Below are 11,648 nucleotides of genomic sequence, written 5' to 3'. Positions count from 1 at the left end.
ACCCATAACTTGTTTTTCAAAATATTAATAAAAGGGATGTGTCTCCAAACAGCCATCTCTTTCCTGACAATTCGCTTTGTGCATATTCTCTTACATATGATAAGTCAACATGGAAACACCTGCGGCTTTTAGTCAGGTGCGGCTAATGTATGTACAAAACAGGATTTTCCCCTGATTTTAGCTTGTGCGGCTAATATTCAGGTGTGCTTTGTAGTCCGGGAAATACGGTATATATAAAAAAATAAAAGGATTTTACTTCCTGGTCTGCAAAGTAAAGCAACACTGAAGTGCCTTAAACCCACATTTAATGGCAACCGGGGGCGATAAACAGTAGTTTCTGGGAAAACTGCACTTAAAGACCTGTGTAATCACTTCTCTGTTGGGTTTCAGGGCTCAGTCACTTATTTTGAGTCATAGTGAATGCCACATTCAGACCATTTTATAAATGTTAGGTCGTTTTAAGTGTCAGAAAGCAAAACTATCCAGTGGGTGCTTATTGGCATGTGCTTTCAGTCACATCAGCAGGTCTACTTTCCTCGCGGTATCTTTTACACTGCCTACAGAAACCAAGAGTACGTGATGTGTGCATCTTTCTTCCTGTGCCGCCCTCGATCACCCTGAAACTGGCACTCTGTCATCATGACTTTGAAACCTTCATCTTTAATCAGATGGGGCCTCTTAACACACTAAACATACTGTGAATCCACAAAGTGACAACCTGAGCTGGCTCTCTGTCGATCTCTTAGATGGATAAATGCTTGTTGTCACCTGCCATGTGCTTGTGCAGTTTCACCGACACATGCACGGCTTAACAGAAAGCAGAGGGGTACAAAAAGAAGATAAAAAAAACCCTTAATGTCTCCCAGAAGGCACAGTTATGTTAGTTTGTAATTTAAAACCAAACCGAGACAGACACAGAAAAACAGGACAAATTTGACCTTTATTGGAAACTCTAAACATCATCTGTCTCAAGGACACTTTTTAATCAACACAACCCTAACAATAAAGGTGCTCTCCTTTATTAACGACACAAGAAGTACAAAGGAAACACCAACATGGCAGTGAGTGAAGCTGGTGTTAAGGTTTTTACAGCACAGCAGGGTAAATGCACGTAGCTGCGCCGAGCTAGGTAGGCCGCTTGCTCTGGCAGGGAGGAGACGAGGACAAGAGCTTGATTTATTGGGTTCATTTCCTTCTAACTCAGGCTGCTTCAGCACCCCCCACCCTAAACAGTGCAGGGACTGAGAGAGAAAAGGGGATACAATAAGAAAGTTAAGGGAAGTGAGAGGTAAATGGAGAGAGGAATGGAGCAGGCAAAGAAGAGGCAGATAAGCAGAGACATGCAGAGAGCACAGGAGGAGGACAGAGGCTTAGCTGTGGAGAAACATATACGCGCCAGCTCTATCTGTGAAAAGGTTTTACAACTTTACAGGCAAAACTTCTATAAATGGTGATCGTGCACTAGTTTATACTGCGAAAATGAAAAACAAGTCATTACCAATCTCCATCAGTATTATGAAAATAACTGAGCTACAAAACAAGTCGACAATTTCACTAAAAAGAAATGGAAGTCAGCAACAACAAGGAGAGGAAAAAAAAAAAAAAAAGGAGGAGCGCTGTGTGGAAAAAAAAAAAAAGACAGCGAGGACAAAAATAACAATCCAGAGGGCAGGAGAGGGAAGGGAAAGCAATGAGCGAGGGAGAAAGAAAGAATGTGCACCAGTCCTCGGAGCAGCCTGCGTGCTACCAACACCTCAATCATTCCTGGCGCTTTAACCCCTTCCATGCCGGAGGAGGTCAACTGCTCCCACTCGGCCTCTGAGCGCTCGAGTAAACAAGAGCTGAGAAAGAGTGAGAGGGAGAGGGCGTGCTGCCTTTCACGCAGACACCTTGTTTAGAGACGCGCGCTACAGCGAGGCTTCAGTTACTGACTGCCACTACAAATGAAAAGGAAAAGCCAATCCTCTTGGAAGTGTGAATCTCAAATTCTTCCCAGGAACAGCCGTCTTCCCAGTTTCAACCTTTCCTTTTAAAGCGCTAGTTGCCAGAGCCCTTGTTGCGCCACGGCGATATTCCAGAAACCTCTCAGACTTCTTCGACATTTAACTTGAGGCGTGCGTGTTTGTGCAGATCTACGTTGAGCTGGCGTTTACACATTTTGGCTCCGAGGATTATTTGGAAGCCACAAAAAAAGACACACCTTACTGTAACTGTTATTAGCTACCTGCTTTTACAAGACGGCATTAAAAAGAAAACCCCATAAAAACCTGTCATACAAGTAAAAGGTTTCCCCTTAAAAAAAAAAAAGTCACCTAGAACAACAGTTGTACAACAGTTGAAGACAGCCTAGTCTGATCCAGCTGACACACCCACTGATGTTTTATGGATCCATTAACCACAGAACAGTCAACTCTCCTCCTGTGTGTTAACATGAATGCCGTGTTCAGAGGGATAATAGGTTATTAACAAAAATACATTTTTAAAAAAAAATGGTGGTGACCTGGTTTCCCCTCCATATGCACAGCTCTCTCAAAGACAGAGGACAGGGGAGGGAGACAGGAAGGGGAGCACAATGGAGGGAAGGACGAAAGGAGAAATGAAGGAGGTGGTGGTGGGGGGTGTTGGAATAAAAGGCAATGGGAGAAAAAGAGAGAAAAGCGTTGCTGTTGTCCTTGTCTCAAGTCAAGGATCTCATTAACATGGGAGCCTGATCTCAGCTGGCCCCCCAACACTACCACCACACTTCCCTTATGTTCCCCCCCCCCAACCCAACCTCCAACACAAACTCATTGATCACTGTTACAGGGCACGCTGCGCAGCCAGACAACACACAAACACTCACTCCGAGAATCATTAGATGGTCTGAACACTGGTAGTCATGAGACACACCTTGACGTGCTGTCGGTTGGCTTACACGCACGGATGCTCTTGTGACAATAGCTGGCATGTAAAAGTAAATAAAGCATCTGAAATCTCAAATCCCTGTAGCTCCATTGGCCGGGTAGTGACGTGAAAATAACCGGGCTGCGTTATCCAGCGACAGCTTGCGGAAGACCCTGCGATGTGCAGTGCGTCCCCTCCCTTCAGCCGAGCCATCGCCCTCCATTTAAAAAAGGAAGAAAAAAAATCGAGGTTAGCCAGGGTGCACGGAGCTAAATCACGGCATCAAACGAAGCGGGACTGGCCGTGCTCCAGCCGTCACTTCCACAGCTGCTCAACACATTGGCTCCATTTGTGGGGATGGTGAGGTTAGCCGTACGCGAGGCCTCACACAGCTAAGGTTCCCGTGCCAAATGCCATTCACATCACTCACTGGTGAGCTCGAGGTTACTGCTCCCCTTTGGGCACTGCCACTACTGCTAATGTAGCTTCTATAGACTCTTGGCCAGTTGCATCTGTTCGTAGCAGTTAATATGTGGCTCGCAGAGTCTCACTGCAAGACGGCAAGTGAAACCTGGCTGGTGCCAAAGCTGAACACTGCTAAAAACATTTTAGGTGTATGAACACCAACTGCAAGTGATCAAAACTTGAAAAATGAAAACTAAATTTCAACATAATGACCAGCCAGATTCAGATATTTTAGCATGACTTTCAGACATTTAAATATCTGTCCATCTTAGTCAAGCTCTTACAGGACATACAATAATACAACAAGGTGTCAGTTTGAGTAAACTCATCTTCACCACTTGTCACTCCACTCTGCGTCTACAGACAGGTAAAACAGAGAGCAGAGAAGGGAAAGCTCATGTCTCTGCATGACACGGTTACACTAAGTGACAATTCCAATTCACACTGACAGAGGTAGCCATCATCTGACGTGTCTTTGGGATGGATCAATGCAGCTGCGCCCCATATGCACGCTTATTTCAAACGTGCAAAAGTTCAAGCATGTACAGTCTGTGTGCTTCAGGGAAGGCTATAGCATGAAACCACATAGGAAAACAACTTTTGTTACCTCTGTATAGGGCTGTGCGATATGACCAAAATCTCATATCCTGATATAAGAATTCTATCGTCCGATAACGATATAAATCACAAAAATGTAACATTTTCTGTAAATTCTGTGAATCTCAGGCAGCTCGACTTGCGTGAAGTGTTTCCGGCTGCGCGTCATGTAGCTGGAGTCGAGTGTTTTAACCGATGCATGAAACGATACATTTTTAGACATAAGTTGTAACAGCCGCTGTTTTCTTTGTGAGTATTTATTACACGGCGTGCTGCGGGGAAAAGCCTGTTCTAACGCTTGAGTATAAGGTTTATTTTTTAGCGCCTGGCGGCTCTTTTTGACTTCTCATCTGTAAATAATCTGCTCTTTCACGTGATTCAGTTTATTTTGAAAAGTCTCAACAGGATCTTGAGCTTTATTGTGAAAGGTTTATGTGCAACATAAACAAGCGGACACTTGATGGTGTTACCGTCATTGTTGCTAACGACAATGCATAAAAACAGGCACTTGTCTGTCTGTAGTGTGGTTATATAAAATATAAGAGAAAGAGAGAACTTTAAGAAATTAATATAGCCACTACAGTGACCATCAAAACGATGAAAAAAAATATTGCCGTAAACAGTTTATTTTGCGACACCACGAAACAAACGACAGCGTAAAATGAAACGATAGACGTTTTTATATCGTCATCCGATATATATCGTTATATCGAACAGCCCTAGCTCTGTATACCACTATAGCTCAGCTGCTTGAGCAGGTGACCCATGACCCAAAGGCTAGAGTCCTTACTTCAGTGTCCCGGGTTCAAGTCCACCCAAGCCATATTAGTTAGGAACTGTTGCCAAACCAAGACAGTGTAGTGTTGTGCTTTAGGGCTGTAACTGATCATAGTCAATGCTGGCTCATTTTCCCCCAATTAACTAATTAATTGTTTGATCCAAATAAGTAGAAAATGGTGTCAAATACCAACCAGTTATCCTCCGGTGGCTGCTTTAATTTGACAAAACACAATAAATAGAACAGAGAAGAGCAGCAAATCCTCATATTATCCCATTACCAAAATAGCGTGCAATTAATTTTCAATCCATCAAGAGCCTCCATTGTGTTTTGAGTAAAGTGGCCCTTTAAATAAGTGAACGCTAAAAACAGTTTTCCCATCTCTCTGCTGGCGGGTACCACCAAGTGTCAAACAAGAATTGTGCTTGTGGTTACAGCGAAGCGTGAGCTTAAAGCTGTACAGAATGAGACTTTTTTTTTCTTTTTTTTAAAACTTTGGACACTAATGGGGGGGTCAGCCGAGGCCGGGTTTCTGTCAAAATGGAAACAATTGGTGCTTGTCAAAGGGAAAGCGGGGCAAATTATTTCACTTGTTGAAATTTTTTTTTGGATCAGTCAAAAATCTGTAATTCAAGACGAGCTAACACCAGACTGGGGGTTTGGGGTGGAAACCACTTCATTGCACCCAACTTAGTCATTTTCCCAGCATTTTTGTGGTGCAGCGCTAACTCTGGAAAATGCTTCCATGCATCCAGGGAAAAAGCACAAAAGTTCTCTCCTGTAACAGCAAGACATGAAGCAGCACAACGAAGCATGTGAAGGTTAACCATATCAGGCAAGTTTTATGAAACTGTGCACCAATTTTAAGGTTCTGGGCCAATATTATTGTTTAAATATCCATGTGGTTCATAGCTGATGCCTATGTATATATTTATGTATTGCTGGTGCTGCGCAGTGACAATGATACATAAATGTCATTTTATTTGCTAATTTGTTATCAGTAAAATATCAGCTGATAGCGACACATTAGGGCATCTTTAATAATAACATGCAGTGCCCAACGTTAGGAGTATATTGGACCATGCAAAACAGTTCACTTGCTTGACGCTAACATCAGCCAAATCTGTTAAAGGTCAGTGGGACATTTTGGAGGGAAATCACTGCAATAAGGGGTACAAGTGTAAAAACATAGCTCTGCAACTGTGTTGCTGTTCACAAGTCGCTTTTTTCACACGTCCTCGCCGTGACACTGCACGACGACATTGAGAACTCTGGTTAACCCCGCTCCAGCTGTTGAGCGGAGGGCAAATGCAGGGCAAGAAGATTGCTCTTTCCTATTATAACTGGAAGAACATCACACACTGACACACACAAGTATACCCACACAGAGATATATATATATATATATATATATATATATATATATATATATATATATATATATATATATATATATATATATATATATATATATATATATACACACATACACACACGCACACAAAGGCCCAGCATCAAGCCCATCCCACCTAATGGCCATAGCCTCATACTGCTAACGGGTGCTCAGGGAGGCAATGAGGTTTGCCATCTATATATCCATGACCCCTGGTTGACTTTTCTCCCCCATTTACCTCCCCCTGCATGACCTGGCAATGGCACCCTATTAGGGTGAGAGAGGGGGGAGACAGAGAGACAGAAATAGGGTCTGGGATCCGTTTGAATGGAGCACCCCGATGCAAACATCAGCGAGTTAAGTACACAAATCTCCCTGCAAATGGGGTCAATGCTAGTGCTTAGCCATTTGTTTTGATTTTCCTCCCCCCTCCGCTGCCTTTACTCACACTCTCCCTCCTCCTTTCCTTGGGAAATCATAACTGTTAGCAATGATGCGGGGCAATATGGCAATGATGCGCGGGTAGAAAAGTAGCGAGTGGAGCAGAGCGATCGTGCACCATCGCCGTCTCTCGGTCTTCCGTGCGCACAGTTTTATCTCTTTGACGCATGTGCCACTCACACAGACACAAACTAACAAATACATCAAGAACACGGCAACGTGGGGCGCACAAAACACACATGATTGAGCGGCAGAGTGGTTCCTTCTCCTGGAGAGATTCATCAAGGCACAGCACAAGAAGAAGCGCTGAGAAGAGGGAGGGGGGAAAAAAAAAAAAACAGGCAAAAAAGGAAAAACAGAATATTGTGTGACTACCAGACACAAATGTCAATTTCCTCACTGCTGCCGCAGCTTCTCCATGCACCATTTAGCTCAAAGCTTCAAAAAGAAACTGCAGTAATCTCCCTATCCATGCCCACTGAATTCATATTCTTAGGCTGATTATGAAATTTCACTGATGCAACAGGGTGGCATTTTCAGTGAAATCATTTGTGTTACAATTGACTCTTCTGCCAATATTTACTGTGAACTAACAAATCTAATAAAAGAACCATGGCAGATCATACGGTAAGAAAGCAAAAACCAATGCATTCAAACTGAGGCATGCTTTATTCTGTTTGTATTTTGCCTCTGAGGCAGCAAAGCAGGCTGATCACTCACTGAGTCAGAGAGGAGGTGGTTGATTTCTGTTTGTCTTAAGAGGTGGATCATCTGCAGCCAAGCAGGTCACTGTGTTAGGCAGAGCCCATGTGATTGCAGCCAGCTCTCTAGGCTAATCCTATTCTGTGTGTGTGCACATGCACGACTATGGGCATCCTTAAGCAGGAGCCCCTGTGGCTGCAGACATGTACACACAGAGGCCAGACAAAGCCAGAAGACAGCCAAAACAGTGCTTATGATCAGTCTAGTCTTCTCCAAATCTGATGGCTGTCGAGTTAAAAGAAAAACCTGAATGCCTGACCCCTACAGTGAGTCCCGTTATGCCATGGAGGGTGACTTTCGGATATTGTTTTGGTTTATTTGGAAGGACGTGTCACTGCAATTCAAACCAAAGTTGATCTGAGTGATCGCCTCCATCCTGTGATGAACCCTTTCCATCCTGCTGGGAGTGGTTTCTTTTCCAGGATGGCATCACTCTCAGTCTGCTTGCTTTTTTTTTGTCTTAACATGCAATAGAATGGGTTCAAGTCTGTGTGTATGTGTACAAATCTCTGGCCCTTAGAACTAGAGGTTAGCAGCCGGCTGCTCTCCCTGATCAGGTTACAAAAGTGGGTGTGTTCCCTCTCTCCTCTGTCGCCTGCATGTCTGCCTCTCCCTCGCCCTCTCTCCAACTCATTCTGTCTCCCTCAGTTTCTCCTCCCGCTACGTCTCTCCCTTTCTGGTTACAGGAGCCTGAAAGTTTGCGTCATCCAAGCCTCTCCGTCTGGCAACGCTACAGACCACCTCTCTCCTGCTCTCTTATTCTCTCACTTGTCTATGTTCCTTCCCTTGCCTTGCTTCCTTTCTTTCTTTGTCCCATCTCCCGACAGCACCTGACAGGCAACAGCCCCACAGCTGGTCCACAGTCCCTGCAGGAGGCTGGATGCCATGTGACTCCCCCTTAACTTCTCATCCTGTGTTGCTAGCCCACCAGCCACTCACCTAGCATCACTCTGGCAGACTAGCTGACTTGCTCCAGCTTTCTAAGATGCATCTATTCTTTTTCTCCTCTGATGATAACACAAAGTCATACTTCAGTTTGAGGCAGAACGTTGGATCGTGCTTGCTCTCAAACCTGTTGCACTGCCACTCTGATACTTTTCAAATAACTCTGATACTATAACATTAAGCCACTCCTTTAGATGCCATTTGAAAACTTAAAAAGTGACACAAAGTGAAAGCTTACTACTCTGTAGCAAAGTACAGGGTTGCAGGGGATGACAAATTTGGAGCAGCAGGGAAAATGCAGCACCAGAGTCTTAGGTAAAAGATCAGCAACAAGAATGTGTTGCTTTCACTTTCACAAATCATGCTCACTTGCCCTCTGTTGGTCCAAAAAGTTCACTGATAAACACATCAGACTTTTAGATTTCTTCCCACAACAATCTCAAATACGGTCTTAAGCATATCTGCGATTTTAATCAGGACCTTCAGATGCCAACAGGCAACAGCGCTTCACAATCACTTTTTCACTAGAGATCAGTTCTATCTTGATCTCAAACAGGTCTGTAATCATTGACACTCATTTACAGGCCATATAACAAAAAAAATCGAAATCATCCAAACACTGCGCAACAAATCCATGTGACAAACCAACGCAGACATACAAAGCATAATAAACGTGGCTGTATTTTTACTTTAAGTGTATTTTATTTTGTATGTCCATGTCTGAGAATGCATGCATGCGGTTTTACATGTGTGCAGAGACTTTACCTTGTCTTTCTCGTGTGGCAGCAACCGGACCGGGGGCAGCGATTCCAGAGACACCGTGCCAGTCCCATCATCCTGGTTGCTGCTACGGCTGAGGAGCTGGAACAGTGGACCCTGTTTGGCCACGCGCCCGTGGGCCACGGCTCTCTTGAGGGCTACCCTCAGCTGCTGGTGGAAGAGGCCCGGGCCCATGGAGCCGCTACCCGACAGGTACGCCGCCACATCAGCCTGACACTTGAGGAAGCGTTCGATGTTCTTTAAGGTGGAGCCACCCGGCTCGTGGAGCCCCTCCAGTGCCCGCTTAATTAATTTGTTCCAGTCGAGACCCGGTTTCTTCCCCGAATGCGAGTGAGAGCTGCTCCCTCCACTGCTGCTGCCACCACCTGCTCCTCCACCTCCTCCACCGGAGCTGCCGCCTCCGCTGCCACTGGAGCTGCCAACACCTTTGGGCTTGGGCAGGGCCAAGCGCCCAGGGTTATCTGGGTCCTTGTAGGAGTTGAGACCTTTGTTGGTAACCTTGAGTATGGTACCATCCTTGACACTAAGCTCTAACTGCTCCAGAACTGTTTTGCGGTCCAGGCCATGGGACATAGAGACCGCATTGCAAATGCGCTCCTCTGATGGTCGCTGCTTCTGCTTCTTTACCTTCTTGATGGCCTCTAGAATCCATTGGGTGTACAATGGGTTTGCCAGTTTCACCATGGCTGCTGTCTGGGTGGGTGCAGCAGCACTGGGGCCTTACCGCGAGGACCACACACACAAAAAAGTAGAGACTGTAAGCCAAGTAAACACTTGGCTTGCGCCGTAGCGCCGCCGCCTCCTCCTCCCTTTTGCCCTCTACCAGCTTACTATCCCTTGTCCTGGGGTCGCACAGAGAGTCCCTCAGAAGCTGAGTATAAGCAGCACGAAAAGGAGCAGCTGATCATAGCACAACCCAACTGAGCCAACCCTGCACCTGGTGAAAATCTGGTCCACCCACCACCCACTTCCAGCCAGGTGAAGATCCCTGGCAAGAGGCAGGGGGAGCAGAAGAAGCTTCAGATCTATTACCAACTTATACTCCCACAGTACCCAAGGTTGGGCAGGGCAGATTTTGGTTTGGCTTTTCACAAAATGTAGGCGTTTCCTGTTTAGACGGCCCCCGGAAAAAAAAAAAGAAAAAACAAAAACAAGGACTGCCAATAACAGCAGTCTCCTCTGCTCAGACTCTCGGGGACATGAAAATTGTGTTTCAGTGATAAACGCGAGGACAATTGCACAAAGGTTTCTGATAATTATATCACTCCAGAAGATTGTGAGTTTTCCTCTCCATCCACATCTCCTTATTTTCGCTTGTTCTCATTTGCTCCCTTTTTCTCTTCCAGCAGTCTGAGCTTCTCAGCTCTGGGACGGAACAGATATCTCACCACAGGGAGCAGCCAGGACCGATCACCTTCATGCCTATTGCACTTCAGTAGCTGATGAAAACTGTAGGAGGGGGAAAAATAAAAAAAACAGACACAAAGAAAGAGGTTATAGCACATGGCTGCAAAGATGGGGCACCTAATTTTACAATTTTAGAGAACAAGAAGGTTTATCTTTTCAAAACAACCCAGGCACATCATCTGGTGGCATTCATATAAACAAAGCCATACCTTCCTTTTGAATCACTATATTACTCCGTATACTAGACACGAAATTGGTAAAAAAGGGGGAAAAAGTAATAATATTTATTATCCCTAGCCAACTTCCCAGATTTCTGTTTTTAAATAAACCACCATGCGATTGTACCACTAAACAACTATCACTAAGAAACGCACAGCCAGTGACAAGACCAGAACTTCTAAAAATGAAAAAACATTAAGAACCGTACTCATACCTCACGCAACTGTTTAAAAACTGTGTGTTACAAACATTGTAAACAACCCCATCCTCAAAAGTGCACTACAGAGTTGACAGCTTGGCTAGCTGGGTTGCTAACGTAAACATGTTACAGTCAAAGCTGTTAGCAAACATTAGCCGCGAGGCTAGCTAATAATCAAAGCCAGATTAACAGTCGCATGGCCAAACCGTTTCCTGTCGTTCTGTTTACTCACATATTATGTCAGGCTGCAAAGTATCTGACAACAAGCCTTCCCGCTTACTGCTGTTGTGTAGCAAGCTAACGTGAGAAGCTAGCCAACAAGCTAGCGTTACGATCTCTGTTACTAATGTTACTCGCTAACCTGAAACGTAAACAGCGTGAAACTGGGGGGGTAGCCAGCGCTCCACCACAGAAGAGCGAGAGAAAAACCAAACATTTCCGCATGGACCTGGGATTTCTGACAATACAAAGCATCACACCACAGCAAACACTGCGAATATTCTCCCCATGAATGTCACTCAGATACTAACGTGAGATCGCGGCCTTGTATGAGGCACAATGCAACTTGCAGACGGCCATCTCGGCTAGCGGGCAAGTGCAATATTTAAGATGGTCTTAGCGGGTGGTTCTGCAGCAGTGCTGGTTCCGCGGCCTAGCTCTCAATCTTCGGCATGGGCGAGCAGGCTCTGCCCGCGTAGACGCATCCCTACCAGTGGTCCGCACCTCGCTGACTTCCTCCCTCCGCTAACCGCCCTCCCACGTAACGCTACAGCCTGCGG

General features: G+C 45.2%; 1 protein-coding gene across 4 annotated transcripts in view; it reads right to left on the bottom strand.

The window, feature by feature from the left end:
* Positions 1-11,648, bottom strand: part of kat6a (K(lysine) acetyltransferase 6A) — a 38,558-nt gene that overhangs the window by 26,295 nt on the left and 615 nt on the right. For 2 of the 4 annotated variants that reach the window (XM_085293448.1, XM_085293450.1), the window contains exon 2: positions 9,030-10,493. In XM_085293448.1, coding sequence (XP_085149574.1) covers positions 9,030-9,728 — 699 coding nt within the window. In that variant the 5' untranslated portion in view covers positions 9,729-10,493. Of the gene's footprint in view, positions 1-9,029; positions 10,494-11,101; positions 11,330-11,399; positions 11,556-11,648 lie in introns of those variants that run through there. The other 2 variants (XM_085293449.1, XM_085293451.1) reach the window with 2 other exon arrangements.

This window comes from Mchenga conophoros, linkage group LG12 (genome assembly GCF_057382185.1).
Source record: "Mchenga conophoros isolate Kocher_MC1m ecotype Shallow Benthic linkage group LG12, M_conophoros_male_GT1.1, whole genome shotgun sequence".
NCBI classification, from domain to species: Eukaryota; Metazoa; Chordata; class Actinopteri; order Cichliformes; family Cichlidae; genus Mchenga; species Mchenga conophoros.
Note: the sequence above shows the minus strand (reverse complement) of the source record. Positions and strands in the feature narration are given on the sequence as shown.